Here is a 22022-nt window from a genome sequence, read left to right as displayed (position 1 = left end):
TTCCTCAGACGGTCAAAAAACCCTTCTCCTTCAGCAGCTCACCAGAGCTGCCTTTTCTCTCTAACGGACACTCCCATTGGTCCAGCATTCCACCTTCTCCCATTGACTCTCAGGAGAGGTGGAGCTGGAGCCAGTCATGTCCACCACACCTTAGTCATTCTAAGCAAATGATTTTGTTTCTTCATGTTTAAATGTTTACCAAAGAGCAAAATGGTTGTTGTGGGTTTTCCGGGCTGTATTGCCGTGGTCTTGGCATTGTAGTTCCTGACGTTTCGCCAGCAGCTGTGGCTGGCATCTTCAGAGGTGTAGCACCAAAAGACAGAGATCTCTCAGTGCAAAAAAAAGAGCAAAATATTGGTAGATATCTAGTGCAAAGCCATGAGAAAAAAAGTACAAAGCTTGCCTCACTCTAGGAAGGCAATATAATTCCTGCCCAGTTTATTCTAGTAAATTGGACATGTGATTTTTCTTCTTCTGGAAATTCATTAGAAAAATTAGACCGGCCATTTAATTTATTTATTCATTTATTTAAAACATCTATTACTCACCTTTCTGAAATAAAAAGATCTTCAGCTGCCTCTTGAAGATCAGCCGTAAGGGTGCCAGGTGCACCTCCTTGGGGATGTTCCATAATCGTGAATTGCCCACTGAAAAGGCCCCCTCTCATATTAAGAAGGTGGGCTTCTTCAACTAATGGGACAGTCAGGAGGGCCTCTCCCTCTGATCTTAATTCCCTGGCAGGAACATATGGGAGAAGATGGTCCTTCAGATACCCCAGTCCCAAGGATATGTAGGACTTTAAAGGCCAAAAACAGCACCTTGAATTGTGCTTGGGAGCAATTGATAGCCAATGTTAATTGTTGTAATAAGGATCACATGTTCCCGATAGCGAGTCCCCAACCAGTGGTCTAGCCACAGCATTCTGCACTTGTTACAGCTTCAGAACACTCTTCAAGGGTAGCCTCAAGTACAGTGCATTGCAGTAGTCAAATCTAGATGTTTCTAAGTTGTGGATCACTCTGGCTAGATCTGACTGAGTCAGCCGCAAATAACACACCAACCGAAGCTATGCAAAAGTGCATCGAACCACTGCATTTTGAATCAATATTGAAATTCAGCAGGATTTTAGTCCAGTGGTACCTTAGAGACCAAAAGGATTTTCAGAGTGTACGCTTTTGAAAGTCAGAGATTCCTTCTTTAGGTGTCTGAAGAAGAGAGCCCTGACTCTCGAAAGCTTACACTCTGAAAATCTTGTTAGTCTCTAAAGTGCCACTGGACTAAAATCCTGCAATTCTACTGCAAACCAACACAGCTACCACCCTAACTATTGAAATTCAATTGTACTAATCTTTCCACATACCTTCTTGCCAACAGGGTATATTCCATATGTCAGTTTGGTGCAGGATTTCTGCCTCCTCCTACTATTGCTCTTGCTTTCTTAGATTGCCTCCCTCCCCATGCAAACTCGTTACCACCTATAAAGTAAGAAAAGCATAGAGTAGTTGGTATCAGATTATTATTGAACATATATGCTTACTGACTCATTTCCTCAAGGGGGACTGAAATTGTTAGGATCATTCCCTGGAATTTGGACCATAGCATCTCAGTGACTAGGAATAGCTGAACTCATGAAATATTTATATTTCTGTCCTGGGAGGGGATCAAAAATCCCCCCCCCCAATCATTAAACAACTCCAGTGTCATGTAAGCTAAGAAGTGAAATGTGGCTCATGCATAGTGTCTGGTCTGTTCTACACATACAACAGAGTGAGCTGATAGAATTTGGGGGTGGAAGAATAGGCCATACCAGTTTAGATGTAGATGTGGTGTCATGTGTTTAATGCTTCCCCATTTTAAACACTCCCAGTACATAAAAAATAACACGTTAAGTAGAAAATTTCTGCTCTAATTCTTCACACATTGTACTAGTTTACCATTTTCAGGGAGTTTGGAGTATCTGAGAATTTTGTCACCCCCTACATACAGTCTAAAGTGATGCTGTCCGTTCTAACACAACAGAGTGAGCTGATAGAATTTGGGGGTGGAAGAATAGGCCATACCAGTTTAGATGTAGATGTGGTGTCATGTGTTTAATGCTTCCCCATTTTAAACACTCCCAGTACATAAAAAATAACACGTTAAGTAGAAAATTTCTGCTCTAATTCTTCACACATTGTACTAGTTTACCATTTTCAGGGAGTTTGGAGTATCTGAGAATTTTGTCACCCCCTACATACAGTCTAAAGTGATGCTGTCCGTTCTAACATGTCAGCACTCTTTCATCTCATTATTGCCTAATTCTGCTGCATGTCTAGACCAAGGGTGGTTCCTCACCACACAATGTGCCTCAATTACTATCAAGTGATCACAGTTATAACCGTGGTTCCAATGTTTGTGTTACTATTTCCTCTTTGCCTCCTAGAAGGGGAGGTGAAACTGACAGAGCCTTCTGGAGGCAAAGAGGAAATTAACAAACCCACTGAGCTGAGATCTCCCTGGCTCTGTAGAGAGGGGAAATTGACAAAGCCTTCCAATCTCTTTTAAAACTCGGCTTCCTGGCCATCATTGTGACTCCCTTCATGTGCTCCTCCTTGTATAATTCGTCTCTTGTAGCTTGGCTCTCAGAATAACATGTTTTCCTGTGTGTTTTGGAGAACACAGTTCTGCTTGGCAACCAGCTTGCCAAATGAATCATTTTAAATATTCGTTGTTTTTTTCAATGATCAATACTATCACACTAGTATGAACTGGTGCCATTTCTGTTTCTACCTTGAGGTGACATTCCAGGTATTATGACATAATAGTGTTACTCAGCTCAAACAGAAAAAAAATATGGTAGTATATTTACCTTCAGTGACAGCAAGCAGAAATGAAAGTAGATTCATTATCAAAATAGAACAGAGCCCTGCGTGTGTGGGAAAATCCAAGCCAAAAATTATTCCAAAAACACAATATCCATGGATGTGTGGATTTTCCATTGAAATTTGCATAATGCTTGCTTATACTAGAACAACAGCTTGAAATAACTGATTTTCTGCCTTTACATATAAAAGTGTGTACTAAATTATTATTATTAATAATAATAATAATAATTGTGCTTACATACAGCTCTTCTAGACAGATTAGTGCTCCACCCAGAGCGGTGAACAAGTTAGTGTTATTATTATCCCCACAATGCAACTGAGGAGCTGGGGCTGAGAGGAGTGGCTTACCCAAGGCCACCTACTGAGCTCATGGCAGGAGTGGGATTTGAATCAGTAGAGTGCTGGTTTGCAGCCAAACCACTGGATGACAGTGTCTGTCTTAGAAATGATATTAAGTGGAAAATCAGGTAGGAACCATTGAACCTTGTATACTTCCCTTCCTTTTTGCAGCCTTGGTGCCCCTTGGATGTTGTTCATGTGGGTCCCAATCTCTGGCATAGCCTTTTTGGTGGCCTAGGGTCCTCCTTGTTTCAGTATAGAAAAGCTGGTAAGTTGCAAATAAGCAAAAAAGAGAGTGTTGAATGGGTTAGGTAAGACAAATGGAAGTCAATTTTGATGAATTAAAATCCTAATATAAGCTTGCACTTCCCTGAAAGGGAAACTCCAGCCATGCCTGTTAACCATCTCATACAGCCAGCAAGCATTCAAGCTGGTTGTCCCTCTGCTACTGAACCCATCTAGGCAAATTCCTGGAGGATACCATCTACATTAGACACTTCATGCAAGCCCAAGATGCTGCTATAGCTCGTGAGAGCCAAATGGTGGAAGCATCTGAAGACTTCCAAGCAGAGAAGAAGGGGAGGGTCTTGCCAGTTGCATGTTCTTTATACTGGCTTGGATCCAGTGATGCTCAAGCAGAAACAAAAATGAATTTAGCAATGTTCTGCTTGCATAAGATCTTGTCCAACACCACATTCCTCTCCCTATATATTATAGTGCCCCAAAATCTTTTTCTTACATTTCTGCTTCTGCAAGAGCTCTAGCACAAGTGGAGTTTTTGCACTGGATCCAACCCAATAAATCTTATTGGAGAACTAGTATTTAGAAATACAGTTTTGAAGAATTTTGTATTCACTTTCCCCTGAGAAAGAACTATTTTATCACACACACACTTTTTTCAAGTCCCCTCACATGCTTTGTTCTTCTTCATACATTTAGGAATGCACACAAGCAGGCTCCAAATTCTTTCCTTCTTTCTTGACTGGAACAGAAGGAGGGTGAGATTCACCCCACCCCCTCAGAATATTGGGCTATAAGGGAAAAGGGCGTGGGTGGCAATTGCCCAAGAGGAGAGCATGAATCAAAAGAGGATAGCGTATGCACGTAACAGTCCACAAGTTGCGGGATGCTGCTGCTGCTCTCTCTCTCTCTCTCTCTCCCCCCCCCCTCCAAAAGTGTTGTGTGACAGCTCTGCAAATGAGTTAGGGATTCTAACTGAAAATACAATTTAACAGAGCTGTTCATTCCCCACACACCCTTCTGGAAGCTGCTCAAACCAGTTGTCACTCACATAGTCCGAAATATAGGGATCAGTTGCTGAATTGGACTAAGAAGATGACAGATGATGCCTCTGCATGCAGGAATGGAGTTAACTTCGTCTCATGGCTGGAAAGGAAGTTTAGAGACTTAAAACAGAATTAACCTTGGAGAGGAGTGAAAAACAAAGCAGCAACACAATCGTATGGCCTTGTGTAGATAAGAAGAGCCATCCAACCTATATCAATAGATAACCCATATCTAACTCATATCAATAGATACTATGTGTTGAAGTGCAGAGAATGGCAGGAATGTCCACAACTTCACAGAAGTGAAGATACGGTTCAAGGATGGGTATATTGGTTGAGGGCCAAAAAGATAGTCATATGTATGAGAAACTTGTAATCTCTATTTTTACAAAGACTTTGTTAAGATTAAAAGCAGGAATGAACTAACAATTTTCATATATTTTAAGATGATGTTTCAATTATAGATAAATTTGTACGGTATTTGAAGTTAAGATTATTAGTTAACCTCTAAAATAAAGGATTACATTTTATTTATATTGATGCATAAGGATTAGAGTATCAAGTACAGTCATACAGCCACAGTGGTGCAGGGATTGTGGTTACATTTCATTTTGGTATAGGTGGTAGGGCCTGGGAATCGGACAAAATGGATAATGGAATTTAGCTAATGTAAGGAGTAGGACAGAATATATGGGTGGAAGACTGACAGAAGCTGACCAACAGGAAGGATAGAAATTCTGGTAAGATTATGAAGGTGAATTCCTTGAAAGAGGAGGATGAGAAGGACGAAACAAAAATGAGGCTAACAGCATGTGGAATGAAGCAATGAAGGGTTGAGAATATCTTTCTTTGGAAAAGGATTTAGAATTGTAATCAGCTAAACTGCTGGCCATAAAGCATGTTGGAATGTCAGGAAGAATTTGCTGATGAAAAACAACATGCTGCCTGTGAGTGTCTGCAGATCCCTACCTAAGCGAGCTAGCAAGATAATTGCCTAGAGGTTGTCTGCTCCTGGACATACCAGCTTCTCTTTTGCCAACTGCTTGGAAGTGACAGCTGCTGGGTGGGATTACAAATTGCCACCCATTTCCATTCCTTGTTCTCTCTGCCTTTTAGCTCTCAGGAAATCAGGGCTCTAGCAGCTTCTGCTTAAGGGCTGCAAGAACATGGCTCTAGAGAAAGTAAAGGGGCTCTTCCCGGAGGTGGAGGTTGATAGGCGCATTGTCTCAGCTGTACTTTGTGGGTCAGCTACTGTCATCTTGGTGTCAAAATGGATGGGCCAGAGACAGGTCCAGAAGAAACTTGAAGAGGCCAAGAGGAGACGAGAACTTGGCTTCCAACGAATGGAGAAGGCAGCAAAACAGTTTAAACAGCAGGTATGTTTCCCTTTGGGAGAAGGGGTATATGTAACAGGGATTGCATGCCAGTTCAAAAAAGCAGACAGTGTTTGTTTTATTTATGTGTGTGGGCCAAATCTATAATTTCTGCAACACACAGTACTACAAAAATTTGTGATTGTTACAATTTTTTAAAAGAACTAAGGGTATGAAAAGTGGCAATACATGCCAGGTAGACTATTGTAGTCATAGCTTATTCCCCCAAATATATTTTATACTTGAAATTCTAGGGCAGTGCCATTCATACCACCACCACCCTGCTTCCTTCAGCTTAGATTCTTTGGGAAAGTTCCTGATATGTACACCCTGACTAACTTTATGAGTTTGCTGATCTGAAGCATAATGTTGAAAGAAAAGAGTGGTATGAAGTTTCTCTTTTTCCTTCTCCTCCCTTTAAAGAGGCAGCGTGACTGCACCTGTCTCTGGCCAGTTGCTGGCTGTTAACACTTCATCATTCAGTACAAGACAGCTAGCTTTAGATTATTTGACAGTTGCTGGTGCATGATGTCAGTGCAAGGCTAGAGGTCAATATGTGTCTGGATATAAAGAGGAACTGCTTTCCTCTCCCCCACTCCCCTTCTTGCACAGGATTGAGTACGTGCTCTGAATGGGGAAAAAAATCAATTCTTGTTGCTCAGCTTTAACTCAAAGGCTATGTCGGAATACCACCCAGATCTCTTTTTAGAGTTCACATGATACTTGCTTCTTCATTGCTCTTCAGTGAAAATGAGATTCTGTTTATGAATGATAGTAAAGAGTCCAGTAGCACCGTTAAGACTAACCACTTTACTGTAGCATAAGATTTTGAGAACCACAGTTCTCTCCATCAGATGCATCTGACAAAGAGAACTGTGGTTCTTGAAAGCTTATGCTACAGTAAAATTGGTTAGTCTTAAAGGTGCTACTGAACTCTACTATTTTGCTGCTACAGACTAACATGGCTAACTCCTCTGTTTATGAATGTACACTTTCTTCTACACAGAGAGCTATTCCTACTTGTTCCATAATAAAGGAACCATCCCTGGAGGTTCCTGTTGTAGTAAAGAGTTTCAGAACTTCTGATTATCATAGTCCTGAAATACAAGGTGCTTCCATCTGTGACCTAATATGTTGAAAGACGTATAAAATTGGTTCTGAGATCAAATCTGAATGTCACTATAGAAATTTTACCTCAACATCTGAAATTTCTTTGTTTGGCACTGTTATCTGGCTAAGACCTTATGTAGATTTATGTAAAATGCTGCTATAAACTAGTTATCAAATACATTTAAAAAACTCCATTTAGGAGATTATTGGAAAAGTTCTTTTTGTCTGGGGAGAGTTTATGCATAGTCATGATGCTTGCAACCCTAAGCAGTATTAAGTCCATTGAAGTCTAGGGTGAAACTAGAATGGCATTGTTAGTCACTCACATGCACTCAGTAGGACTGAATGTTATGTGCTTACACTCTCAGGAAGAAATAAAATTGACCAAGAAGACATTACATTCATCATAGGCAAACAACATAAAATTGGTCAAGTCTGAGTTTTAGTTCAGGGCATTTGAAATTAGGACTTGATTAGCCTACCAAAGAAGCCAAACTCATGATACAAGTATTCTGTAATCATGTGACAAAATACCAAGTAGGGGGAGATCAATTTGCTGCCAAAATCTGGAGTCATAAACCCATCCTTGTCCCCCAACTAGCTGTCATCTTTCCACCAATTTGCTAGATGGTTACTGAACATTCGTGTAAGACTATCCCTGTTGCCATGTCTCTCTTGTCTTGGAATGACTGGCAAATAGCTGCCAGCCTTTAAATATATGAAAGCACATTTTGGTTCTAATATAATGTACCAACATGATTTTGCCTGTATCACAAAAAGTGAAACAATATTTGCTTCTTGCTCCAGAATCCAGGAGTAAAAGCTGTACCAATTTTGTCTCTTCCTCTTGTGGAACTGACTGCAAAGTTAAGAGATGGTACCTTGTCTCCAGAAAGTGTCCTATATGTCTACATTGAAAAGGTAAGACTGATCAGCTGTCAGTACAAAACCCAGCGCTTCTCTCCATGAATCTCAAAGTACTTTACATAATTCAGCTCAGTATCTATCTAGCTGCCAGTCAATCTGTTTAAATTATTAACCAAGCTAACCCAAAATTTGCTCCAAGAAAAGACAGATTCTGCTGGCTGCGCAAATTAAGTGGATTTACCAAATTATGCAAATAATGTATGCTTATTTTATTTTGCCATGTGTTTATTTTATTTTGATTATGCTGATCATGTGCGAAGATAAAATAGAGTTCACTGAAGGTATGCCTTCAGATCATTTGAAGTACTGGTAGCTCAAACTTACTTGGTGTTAAGATTTCTCTAGGTATAGCCCACATAGTCTGAATTTTATCATCACAGCAATAAGGACTAAAACCTTTAACAAAATTAAATATACCCCATCCACTTCACATACACACTACTGAATTCTTTTCTCAATACAAATTCAGGACTTGTATGCCATAGTTATGAAACACGAAAACTCACATTCCTTTTTTGCAATTTTTTTTCAATTAGTAAAGTTTTCCGAACTATACCCTTGGTACAAAATCAGGAAGGTTAATCTACTAGCATACACGTAGGTGCTTTTGGATGATACTGGAGAAAGTGTGGGATAAACCTGCAATAAATAAATATACCCCATTATTACCGACTGTCTGATTTTCATCTGGCCATTCTTCCACAGAACTCAAACTTCCACTCCCCTGTTTTCTCTTTAGGAGCCCCGTGAGGTAGTTTAGGTTGAGTGACTATGGTCTGTGGTTACCTTGTGGTCACCTTAAATGTTAGACATGAATTCAGTACTTAGTTGCAATGTGTAAGCATAGTGAGATGTTATTCCTTTTAAATAGGTATCTTGGAGGATATGCTAGACTGATCCTAGTTTCACTACTAGGCTAATAATGTTTAAAAGGTTAATGAAAGTCTACCATCCCTCCACCCCCCTACATCTAAGGCATGTAACGGACTTAGTCCTTTTATACGCTGTGTGACCCTCAGAGTTATTTTCAGCTCCAAGAGATTTATTATGGCTCCTAACAGCTAAGCTACAAGGGATTTCCTTTTTTGGAGCTGCTTGGTTTCGAGGCTTGTGGGTGGGAGCAAGGCCTTTGCCAAGTCAACATAGCAGCTGCTTGACAGTTGGCAATGTAGGTTTAAGTGCACAAAATTGCATGTAATTTTGTGTATGCTGGGGATAAACAGCAGATCTGTGTGTGTGATTGGCTGGCCTGTGCAAAGGGTAAGACAGTGGTTCCGAAGTTTTCACTCCATCTTTAGAACCAGTTCAGTCATAGATATGGGAATTATTCTTTATTTTCTCCTTGTGTTATCAAAATTATTGTGAAAACATTATATTTGAGGAGACTAGACAAAATCTGAGATTCCTCTGTTCTCAACAAGGAATAATTTGTTTTCACAAAATACTAGAACGATCCTGGGCAGACTTGACTGATACTAAAATCTTTTTATTCTGGTATAATAAAAAATCGTATCTTTTGAGCCGGCCTCCTGTAGATGGAAAAACAACAATTAGATGCTCCTGAAAGTAGTGGCTGTTTGCTAAATTAGAATCCTAAACAGAGTTACATCCGTCTAAGACCATTGATTTCAGTGGACTTAGAAGCATGTAACTCTGTTTAGGCTTTCACTGTCATTCTCTTAACTTCTTTGAGCATCAGCTTCTTAATATAAACTTTAGCAAGAGACCCGGATAAGCTTTCTGCTGGGAGTTGCCAGCTGTTTTCTCTCTTTCAGTACCATTTCCATAAACAATGCCATAAGGTAAATCAACACAATTTTACCAAGACATAGCAATTCTAGGACTGACATTAGAAGCACAAGTAGCTCATAGGAGCATGTATTTAAGACAACAGGTAGTATGCAAGGCAACATAGTGGTGAAGTCTGTGTTCCTTAACTCATTAGCGAAGCATCCCTATAATACAAAAGCCTATTTAAATAATTCAGTTTTGCATTGTTTGTGGAAAGGTAGGAATGGGGGCTCTCCTGGCCTTCTCAGGCAGGCCGTTCCACAGAGAAAGCCTATGTATGGGCTGCTGTTGGAACAGGGGGTTAGTGACTTGTGAGGGGATTAAGGGAAATATTGCAAGAGACAAGCTAACTGTATTTCAGTAGGCTGAGATTCTTGGATCTAGTAAGAAGTTCCAAATGAAATCATTTTATTTTTCTCTCTTTTGCAAAAACAGCCTTTCCTTCCAATAATGCTGGGGTGTATGAGAAATTGTACCTATTCTGGATTAGACTTCAGCTATCCTATACTATAAATAATTATTTCTTGCTTTATCCACCAACCCAATCAGCACTGAGAGAAAATAAACTTATTCCTTTTGTTGTGGAATAAAGGGGTTGATGGGAATCACTGCGGGGGGGGGGGGGGAGGTACTAGAAATTGCCTCAGATTCCGATTATAGGTCTTCAAGTTTCCGCTGAAATACCAGCACATAGTCCAGAACCTATATTTATTAACATTGCCTCACTGATCCTTTGCAACTCAGGCCACAACAAAATCAACTTGGTCACTGCAGTACATACTGACAGCATTAGTAGAATGTTACTGTGCTCATATCTCTCTCATTTGAAGCTTGTTGTGTTAGCTTAAACTTAATATGTTTAATTGGCTCCAATAGTATGACCTAATATTAATTCTCAGTTATATTGTACCTCATTATGAAACATCAATGTGATGTGTTGTAAATCTTAGAATTAAAAATAAAATTTGGGGATAAAAAAAAAACCTCAGTCACTGCCACTGGAAGATGTGATGGGAAAGGGTGGGGAGCCAAGAAAGCCCCTGGCCATCAGAAAGGCATTTTCAGGGAAGTATGGGCAGGTAAGGGAAAAACCTAAACAGCCCTTCCTGCCCACTGGTTCTCCCCTGCAAGGGTCTCCTGCTCCTACAATAGTACCTGCATTCAATACTGTATACCTTGCCCTACATCTGAAGGTGGATGCAGACAACCATTTGCACTGTGGTGGAGCTGCTATCTGCCTGAGCAGCCTGATACTGATGAGTCCGCCCAGTCCATTGCTTGGAGGCAGGAAGCCTCATACTCAGCTGGCAATGGAAAACTGTAAGTGACCCCGGAGTTGCTGGAGCTGGGATACAGTAGGAGGGAAGAGTCCAGCAATTATCTGGAGCAAGAGAAAAAGGTCTTACATGGAGTGGGGGGAGACCAAGGCTAAGGAAAAGGGCCAGCTTGACTGAACACTTGAATGGGATATATGGGAAATGACATCCATCCAGCTTAGGGGAAGGATGGCCTTCATGTGGCAGAGGAACGCCTGGTGCAGACTGTAGGACTGCAACTCACATCTATATCTACAAATACAGGTACTATATTGCACTCTGCTTTCTTTGAAATATTATTCCATGGAGGCAGTCATGTCTATCCTTACTGCAGATGGTTGATTTAATACCTTTTTCATCCTAACCAAAACTACTCTGTGGAGAGATTACTATCTGTCATGCCTGTCATATGGTGAGGAAAACTTTCCAAAACACTACGACATTTTTCTGATTTTCTTTACACAGTACAATATAGACAACTGGATCTCTACACAGTGCTTTATAAAAGGCTTCCTTGCTTCAAAAATAGAATTAGGAGTGTGTGATTTGGGTTTCCAATTCAGGTAAAGTACACAGGGAACTAATTGGGGGGCTGGGGGTGACAGGCAGCTTCCCCCCTCACCTTGGTATGCTCCAAATCTTTATGGAGCATACTGAAGCAATTTAAATACCCGAGATATTACAGATCAAACCAAATTTTTTCCTGGTGCACACCCCTTGTCAAAATCTACCTTTAGTTGTCTTCAGACTTGGAATATTTTAACTACAGCAATCCAGTATATATTGTTAAGATGTACCACAAATATACCAGTATCTGTACTATCTGAGAAAAAGACTTCCTATGTTCATATGTTCAGTTATCTGTAAATAAGTACAAACACTGCTATTAGGACCTTTAGATGTTATTCCACTAACTCACCTCTTTCTCTCTCTCTGGTTTTTTTTTTTTGGTTGTTGTTTGTTTCTGCCAACACAAAGGCATTAGAGGTAACTCAACAAATCAACTGTGTGACAGATTTCCTTCCAGAGTGTGAGGAACAGCTTCAGGAAGTGAAAAAGGAGGAGAAAGGATTGCTTTATGGAGTTCCTGTCAGTATCAAGGAAAATATTGCCTGCAAGGTACTTAGGACATTTAGTCCAGAATAGCAAGAGAGAGGGAAATATTAAAAGTTAAATGAGCCTGTGGATCTCAAGTTAAGATTAGTACACATTTTAATATTGGTATTCATATCATGATTAGATCAGCTGTATAGATAATGTTTTAAAGGACAATCTCACTGTTCATTATTCACATATGATGCTGCTATTCCCTCCTTGGTCATCATTGTTCCTTATTGCCCCTGCAGCTCTGTCACTAGACCCCTAACCAGCTGAGGATCAAATTGGAGGATCGCAGCCTTTGTGCTGCCTTACATTAATAACACTCCAATTGTCTTTATAGAGTATATTCATCCAGGTACACATTTTACCTTTCATGAAGTTTTCCCATATGAAATGGACATTTAGAGGGAGGAGAAGACAGAGAAGGAATACTAGTAATACATCCTATGTATATTAAAAAAAAAAGATTTCAGAATGGAAGCGTCAGTTGCCTCACGAGATTATTATCGATTTTTCATCTAAGAAGACTCGGGACACCATCTTATATAATTCGTACAATGTGGACTTGGACTTTCTGGGTAACAAGGTTAAGATATTGAAGGACGTTCCATTTTTAGCTCGGAAAAGAAGTTTCAAATATAAAAGGTTTGCAGCTCTTCTGAGGAAGCGTGAAATAAAATACAAATGGTTATTTCCGGAAGGCATCTGGTTCAGTTATAAAGACCAAGCCTACAAGATAACATCGGAAGTACAGCTGAAGGACTTTGTGTTTAATCATCAAGAGTTCCAGCAAGGAGAGGATATAGAATCTGAAGGGGGGAATGGGGAGGAGGGAGTGAGCGCAGCTACTGTAGCTGTTCAGAGAGAGCTGCGATCGAGACGCAGGGGGGGAAGAAGACCTGATCCTGACTGTAGTTCGTATTTTATAAGATCTACCAATCTAATAGCATATTAGAAAGTTTAACTTTAAATGATTGTATTATGAAGGGAATGCAATACTTGTAGATGTAGTGTGTGTGTTTTATATGTTGTTTCTTCTCTTTCCCCCTGTTCCCTTTTTCCCTTTTTTGTAGTTTTTGAGGTTAGTAATTAAAAATAAAAAAATTATATAAAACAAAAAGATTTCAGAATTTCAGGTTATAACAAACTTTTGTACCACAGATTTACTCATTATATTAAGTGGTAGCTCTAACTGTACACCTGCAAATATTCCAGTTATGTAAACACAATCTCCACCACTCTATAAATTCCCCATAAATATATTTCTGAAGTCACCCTTAATGGAAATGTTTCATGATATTGCTGAATAATTTTGGGCTTGCTATTGTGCTCCTTTAGAACAAAATTCTGCCCTGAGTTTCCATTCTAATGCCTTGAGTGCCTTTGTGGAAAACTGGCAACAGGTGACAGGTGCCTCTCTTACATTATTTCTCTTTCCTTAAAGGGCCACCCCAACACAATGGGATTGGTGAAATATCTGGACAATCCTGAGCCTGATGACTCTGTAATAGTTAAAGTTTTAAAGAAACAAGGGGCAATTCCATTTGTAAGGACCAACACCTCACAAGGCATATTGAAGTAGGTGATATTCCTTCCTTTATAGAATTTGTGTGTATTTCTGATGCACGCATGGACAATGTCACTCTTAGCAGATTTCTCTTTTTTTTTATGTGTTTCCTTTCTCCTCTGCCTTTAGCATCAACCTGATAATCAGAAATTTAGGATGTGAAATTATCCCCATCATATTATTTCTGTGCCAGGAAAAAAGCATCTGTTAGGTCTAGCTGTATTCCATTGGGCACAGCAAACTTTGCAGCACCAGTTTACTTTGTGAAGAAGGGAGAGAGGAGTGAAGTCTTATTTATTTATATATTACTGGTTGTCAAAGCTGAGAAGAAATGAGTGAGAAGCAGCCTTTAGACTTCAGCTTAGCACATGTTTTACTGGTCCATGACAATCAGAAAGCACAGATTTAGCATAAGCTGCACAAAACTCCTCATTTTAACCCAACACTGATTAATGCTGTCAAAAATTTGTCTTTATCTTTTCCATATTACTGAACAGTCAAACCAGGTTACAAAGACACCTTTATCCTGTGAAAAGTGCCTTTTAATCATCTTAAATTGATGCCACTTACCATCTCAATTTGAATTCAATTATTTAATGTTGTTTGTGACTTCATCATACCTAGGTCTGTGCTTAGTCTGTAGCTATGATAGGGTTGCCAGGTATGGCCTGGCAAACAGCAGGAGAAGGGGGCCATGAGGGCAACCATAGGTGGAAAAACCTAGAATCAACATCACAGTAATCACACCCCTCCAAGAATTGCCAGAAACAGTTTCCGGCGATTCTCCAGAAGTGACATCCGTCTTCTCTACGAATCGCTAAAAACTGTGGTTTCACCATAACATTTCTGGTGATTCCTAGACAAGCATGATGTCACTTGATACCACTATTTATTGTACATTATCCTTCTGGACAACTTTTAAGAGTAAGAACTGGAAGGCACTGTTCTATGGTGGTTTCAGTCCTGCCTCAATAACAGTTATTGGGAGTATACCATATTAAAAAAGGTCTGGAAGACAGCAGTAGAGGGAGACAGACAAATCTGCTTGTGAAGGAAGTTCCAAATTTTTGGCACTACAGCTGAGAAGACCATGTTTGGGTTGCCCCCTGTCTATCCTCATGTGGCAGGAAGCAGAGTCTTTGAAGATGACCAGAGTGAGAGGTAGGTTCATATGAGAGAAGACAGTTCTTAGGGTATGCTGAGCCCAAGCTATATAGGGCTTTAAAAGTCAGTACCAACTATATAATTATATTTCAGAAGTCACCCTTAATGGAAACATTTCATGATATTACTGAATAATTTGATTATTCAGTATATAGGACTTTAAAGGTCAAAACCAGCACCATGAACAGGGCCAGAAGCAAACTGGGAACCTCCAAGCCAGTATAGATGGAACAATACTGGAGTGATATGGTCCCTACAACCCACTCCAGTCAGCATTCTGGCCACAGCATTCTGTACCAACTGTACCTTCAGGACAGTCTTCAAGGCAGCCCCACATAGAGTGCATTGCAGATGGAGATGATGCTGACTGGAAAGGCTAATGCTTTGGAGGGATTAGACTCGCTTGTTTTGGATGGAGCAATGTTCAGAGCTGGTTAAGAGCTTGGTGGAGTGGTTATGGACCCAACCTTCCTGTTTTAAAAGCATGTTCATGTGGTGGCCAAGAGTGCCTTCTATCACCTGCACCTGGTTCACCAACTCTCATTTTCTTAGTCTCAGCCAGCCTGGCCATGCTAATTCATGCTTTTGTAACCTCAGTTGGACTACTAAAACATGGAGTTAATGGGCATTTTCTTGGGGTGGGGCTAATGTTTTATTGTATTATGATTAGTCTTAATTTAAAAATGTAAGCCATATTAAGTCACTTGGGAAAGGCAGGGTATTGATATTTTAATAAATACATATTGAATAACTAGTACCCTAATGGCAGAATGTATTATATCACCATTGTGGTATAGTGATTACATTGTTAGATTTTGATAAGAAAGATGACAAAATCTGGTTTCAAATTCTCATTCTTCCATGAAGATTACGGGATGATTTTTACTAGTCACTTTATCTCAGCCTAAGGTACCTCACAAGGGAAGAGACAGCCATGTAGCCTGACTTGAACTGTCCTGGAGCAAGGACAGATAAAAGTAGTAGTAGTAGTAGTAGTAGTAGTAGTAGTAGTAGTAGTAGTAGTAGTAGTGATAATGCATTTTGCTAATGCATTTTGTTATTGTGTTAGTTTAAGATCATTAAGGTAGGCTCCCTTGTAGTGCCTTGCTGATGTTGTTATATTATAGTGAGTGTGGATTTTATGTGTGATCCAGATCTATACCATGCCAAAAAGAGTGCAATGCTATGAATCTTGAAGCCCTAACTTATAAATCCTTTCCCATTCTACTCAGCATTGACTGTGGCAACACACTCTTTGGGCAAACCTTGAATCCTTTCAACCATAAGAAAACCTCTGGAGGATCCAGTGGTGGAGAAGCAGCTCTGGTTGGAGGAGGAGGGTCTGTTATTGGAATCGGGACAGATGTGGCTGCAAGTATTCGGGTACCATGTGGCTTTTGTGGGGTCTGCGGGTTCAAACCAACTGGCTATAGGCTGAGGTAGGTTTAACAGTTTTGTGTAGTGATTAAGAGTGGCAGGACTGGAGAACCGGGTTTGATTTCCCACTCCTCTGCTTGAAGCCAGCTGGGTGGCCTTGGGTCAGTCACAGTTTCTCAGAGCTCTCTCAGCCCCACCCACCTCATAGGTGATTGTCATGAGGATAATAATAACACACTTTGTAAACCTCTGTAATGACTGTGTGTCATTAAATTGTCCTGGAGGGCAGTTTATAAATCGAATGTTGTTGTTGCTTGTTGCTGCTGCTGCTGTTGTTATTACAGGAAAAAACTGAATAGAAGAGAGGGGCAATTTTTGTTGATTCTCCCTTCCACTTTAATTCCACTTTTGGGGACAGCTCAATGGGCTGCTGCAGAAGAAGATAGCAGGAACATCCTGTTGCATGAATTTTGCTCCGCTTGCTGTAATTTGGATCCAACTCATAATCTTTAATTCATATAAAGAGAGGCCATTAGTTAGTACTTAGGATGACTGGGTATATACCAAGACCCAAAGGTCAGTAAAGAATCCAGTGAATCAGCAGCACTGCCATTGTCACTTCTGGTGATGTCCCCACAGGGGCTGGAGGCCCATGAGAAGATGAGAATGATGTTCACTACATAGACCTTAAAGTGATTTCTGACTTAGTATGTTCCATTCCTCCCCCCTTGTCACTAATGGCCCCAAATAATGAAGTTAGTATTGCCTGATCAGGATGTTCTTCCCCCAGCCCCAAATATGTATGTGTATTGTGGTTCCTCACTAGAGAAGGAATTCCACTATTGAGGAATGTCACTGAAAACAAAGTCTGGTGCCTAACTATGTGAGGTCCAAACACCAACAAGGTTGCATTAAGAGTTCTTCTCCCTTCTTTGTCTAGGCAAAACTTTGAATGTCATGAATGAAAGCCCTTTTATAGGATGTTGATTTATACTCAGTTAAATGTTCTGAGAATTTGAAGATAAATGTGTCCTTCAGGAATGGCAATATAGAGATCCTGGCAGGGGGGGGAAAGGAAGGGAAGAAAGCCATATTAGCAACATAACTCCTAACTTTTGGAGTAAAAAAAAGTGGTCTGTGCCACTGAAAGTATTAAACATGGGGAAAGTCAAGAGCCTCTTTTCACTTAAAGCTCAAATCTCTCTGCAAATTGTTGTTAGTTCTGGTCTAGATTCTAAGAAGGGAAGTGAAATTGTTTGAATCCACAGCAGATGCCAGCTGCATAGCTAAAATGTCTGATCTGCTTCAATGAGGGAAGTTTGTCCTATAGATACCTGATATATGTGTATTTACAGAGGATGGAAAGTTAATTAGGCATAATGAAAAGTGCCTATAACACTTCTCTATCAGGAAAAACACTGAAGGTAATCTTTGTAGAATTTCAATGATTTCCTAGTGGCTTTCAGTTATTAGTAACATACTTTGACATATGTCACTTGCATTTCATGGCTTGGTCTCTTTGGCTCTCTCTGTCATTTGGCTTTTCTCCATCATTAATTTACTTTTCTCGTTTGCTCTTGTGCAGCGTCAAAGGTACTACCAGTCCTGTAGATGGAATGAACTCAGGTAAGCAAGTCTACTGATGATAAAATATAAACTAGAGTTGAACCTGTTACTTAGCGAATGGGAAAATTTTAAAACAAGTCAAACCCTTTGATGGATAGCAGTCTTCTGATAAGAAGAATGGGTTCAATATTGTGTTATATCAGATGCACTTTTATATCAACTGGCTTCCTTAGGCTCTGTAAGATTTCTAATTTTTTAAAACATGAGCATTAGGTCAATTTTTTAAAAAATGTATTCATTAGCCATGCAGGTGTGCAAACAAAACAAGACAAAAACAGGTGATGTGATTTTTGTTGATTTATAGTTACAGCTTAACTATACACAGTGCTTGGCATGCAAGCTGGGTGTCATTTAGGCCTGTGCTGAAATTGTGTTGATTTTGCTCACGGACAGAAAGTTGGAAAATAAAGTGAAAGTGCAGCTGTGCAAGTACTATTCATATTTCTCAATAATATTGCTTAGTATTTATTTAGACTACTTCCTCTATGCTCAGATTACTTCATATATACTAATAATTGTCTCACAGTAATCTTAACTGTACAGTAGCCTCTAAAGTAGCCTAATGAAGGTAATGTTTTTATCCCCTAATTATGGAAGAAAGGAGTGGGTTGCGATGACGTATGAGAGACATGGTCTTGTTTAAAAAGACCTTGACAGTGAGTTTAAATTCAAAGCAAAGCATTTGAGTATATAAAGAGACTACTATGTAAATATTACATATGTATTATACTTGCTTATATTCTGAACTGCTATAATTCATTTAGAAGTTTTTTATTTCTTTATTTACAGAATTTATACTCTCCCTTTTCTGACCTTATCAGGGTGTCAAGGTGCTAACAGATGAAAAACATACATTATAAAAACACATCTTAAAAACTATTAATACCAAACAAAAACCCATCATTCACACAATTAAAACCAAATTAAAATACACATTTTGAGCATACAGGGTATGTATTCCCCTGCATGACTCCCCCCATAACCTGTCATCCTACAGTTTTCCCTCCTGGGGACCTTGCAATCCTAGTGGGGAAGCAGGGGGAAAAAACCCTTCCCAAAAGCATTGGACTCCGTGTAAATAACCTCTGTGGAAGACGTCTAATTCTCAACCTGAATATATATCTGTATACTTAAATTAGGAAATTGCAGGCGTGTATAGACAAGACCAGTATTTTCACAAACTTTAAAAAGCCTGAGGTTTGCAGAAAAATCTGAAATCTTAAAAAAGTATATTGAAGAGTTAACTCCCCCCCCCCCATCTCATATTAATAGAAGTGGCTCCTATAGCTTTTAGAAAGGAATGCCCTCTAAGTGACCTTTGTAGCCATTTTTAGAGAACCACAATGGTATTGTTAGTCTTCAAGCTTCAGTTTCTGTCAGTAAAAGACTGGGGAAGGGTGCAGGGCCCACTGGACAACTTGCTACTATACAACTTGCATGACTCACCTAAGGGTGGCTGTTCACTAGTGTTCAATAGCAGCCACCTATGAAAGCCAGTGTGTGTAGTGGTTAGAATTTCAGACCAGGATCTGGGAGATCCAGGTTCAAATCTCCACTCTGTATGTCAGCTCACTGAGTGAAAATGGACAAGTCACACACTCACAGCATAACCTACCTCACACGTTTGTTGAGAGGATAAAATGGGGGAAAGGAGAATTATGTAAGCTGCTCTCCTCCATTGAGGAAAATGCCTGGGTATAACTGAAGTTAAAAAAATAGTAAATACAGCTGAATGTGGGGGCAAATAAAAGGATGGTTGATTTGTAGTGAGAAGGAGACAAGGAAGCAAAGAAAGATAAAATGGGGGCTGTCAGGAGGAGGATGTGGCAATCAGCCCCAAAGTTCCACCTGTCTCTGGGGCTCTGAACCAATCCTGAGGAATCTGCCCCGAATAAAGAGCCCTAGAAGTACACTAGATGGGCCGGGGGCGGGGGGGGGGGGCGGGGAGCCAGCTCTCTTTAAATAAGGAGAACTGATACTTCTTTTCCTCAGGTATGGGGCTTGTGTATTTTGATTTAGGTGAAATGAAACAGTATGTGAGAAGTACAACTTGATTCTCTTAAATCTTCACACTGCAAAATGCTGTACCCTTGGAACATTTTCTTTTAAAAATTAATTCTATTCGTAATGTATAACTTAATAATGCTTGATGATAACAACAAGCAAAATATAGTCTAAGACTGGAAAGGAAAATAGTCTAAGACTGGAAAGAAATACTCTCTTATAAGAGTATTTCTTTCCAGTCTTAGACTATAAATTCCAGTTAAGAGCAAAAAGATCCCATTTTTCTTTAAAGGAAACTATAGATAAGATTTCTTTGAAATATTTTAGCAGTAAGCATGTCTGTTTGCGTCAACTCCAATTAGCCATTCATTTCTTTTTGACATCACTGCTCTGCTGATGATGGTGTGCCTAGTTACTCTCAGTTGCTAATAAATGTTTTCATATTAATAATCTAGTCACTACTTGATAAGTCAAAAGAAGAATTAATGGATCCTATCTTCTTTTTTTAAAGGATTTTTTTTCAAAAGTAACACATTGTACACAAGGATCCTTCAACTTGGTATAGTCTCTCTCCCTTGGTTGTGGTTGATACTTCCCTGCATGCAAAAGAAAAGAAAAAAGCAATGATGGTTTACACTGGTGTTCTCCCTCAATGTGCAGTGAATAGGTGCTACATGAGAACTTGTCTTACCTCCCCAGGAAGAGACTGTTCTGGAGATGATAGAAAATTTTCCTTGTCAATCTCATGGCACTGGCAGGATCTTCCAGGTACAACCTGGTGTTCCGAGTCACACTTGAAAAATATTTTTTCACAAAAAGCAAAAGAGTAGTAAAACATTCTATTTAAGATCTTTTTATCTTTGCTTAGGATTGAAGGGTAGGGGATTTTCCACAAGGTTCATTTTCATTTTCATTTTCACCTGTTTATACAAGCATTTGATATATTCTTAAAAACTCTTTTCATAACTAATAATTATAATTCATCAAGGTGGGGGAGTTCTTTTCCTCCCTTTGAGAAATAATTTTTGGAAGCATGACCATTTCAAAATTTATCTAAAATGTCCACAGTGTCAGTAATTAAGATCTTCACAGGTGAAAAGGCTACTGTAAGATTTTTTTTCTTTTTGTGTGTTTTGTGAACAACTGCCACACAATGCTATCTCAAGTTCTGGAAAACGTTAAATAACTTTCTAATGCATTTCAGAATAAGTCATTCTGCTCTTACAGCTAGGAAATACAAATGTGGTGAGGGTGTTTTCAGAAGACAGCAATGGGAAAAGTGAGGGAGAAAGTCACTTCAGAGTGATCTTTTCCACACTGAAAATGGTTGTATGAATCAATTCACAAGGCACTTGCACAGCAATAGGAAGCCTACTGATGGTGGGAAGGCAACAGTCTCAGGTGGTATCTTCAGCTCCTTAGCTATTGCAGCTGCTGCTTCTTTCACCATGGTCAGAGGCCCTCCTTTTTTGTCCCAGTTACCAATGTGACAGGTCCAGTGGCAAGAGACATGGACAGCCTGGTTCTGTGCATGAAGGCTCTCCTGTGTGATGAGTTGTTTCTCCTGGATCCAGCTGTGCCTCCACTTCCCTTTAATGATGAGGTAATTAAACTAGGTTCAGAGAAGGACTGGGGTGTGTATGTGGAGGAGAGATCTTGACAATCACTTTTTATTGTCCCATCCTTTTTTCAAAAAACTCTTGCCAAACTATAGATGTGATATGTAAAAAGTGATTCTATTCTCCCATGCTCTAGTAGTTTATATGGGTGGGTTTTTCTGTCATCTAATACTTTAGGTTTATTGCTGTACAATTAATTTTATATTTACTTATATATATTTTTTAATTTGTTGCTATACTGACATTTAGAGCCCCGTGGCACAGAGTGGTAAGCTGCAGTACTGCAGCCCAAGCTATGCTCATGACCTGAGTTTGATCCAGGAGGAAGCTGGGTTCAGGTAGCCGGCTCAAGGTTGACTCAGCCTTCCATCCGTCCTAGGTCGGTAAAATGAGTACCCAGTTTCCTGGGGGTAAAGTGTAGATGACTGGGGAGGGCAATGGCAAACCACCCCATAACAAAAAATCTGCCAAGAAAACGTCGTGATGCGATGTCCTCCCATGGGTCAGTAATGACTTGGTGCTTGCACAGGGGACTACCTTTACCTTTTTACTGACATT

The 22022-nt window shown here is 39.8% G+C and overlaps 1 protein-coding gene across 1 annotated transcript in view; it reads left to right on the top strand.

Annotated features, from left to right (window-relative positions):
- Positions 1–5575: 5575 nt before the first annotated feature.
- LOC129330055 (vitamin D3 hydroxylase-associated protein-like) overlaps positions 5576–22022 on the top strand; it is a 41951-nt gene continuing 25504 nt past the window's right edge. The window contains exons 1-7 of the mRNA XM_054979914.1: positions 5576–5865; positions 7780–7893; positions 11985–12125; positions 13552–13685; positions 16071–16277; positions 17801–17841; positions 21324–21448. Of these exons, the coding sequence (XP_054835889.1) occupies positions 5656–5865; positions 7780–7893; positions 11985–12125; positions 13552–13685; positions 16071–16277; positions 17801–17841; positions 21324–21448 (972 nt within the window). The 5' untranslated portion in view covers positions 5576–5655. The remainder of the gene's footprint in view (positions 5866–7779; positions 7894–11984; positions 12126–13551; positions 13686–16070; positions 16278–17800; positions 17842–21323; positions 21449–22022) is intronic.

Source organism: Eublepharis macularius, chromosome 5, assembly GCF_028583425.1.
Source record: "Eublepharis macularius isolate TG4126 chromosome 5, MPM_Emac_v1.0, whole genome shotgun sequence".
NCBI classification, from domain to species: Eukaryota; Metazoa; Chordata; class Lepidosauria; order Squamata; family Eublepharidae; genus Eublepharis; species Eublepharis macularius.
Note: the sequence above shows the minus strand (reverse complement) of the source record. Positions and strands in the feature narration are given on the sequence as shown.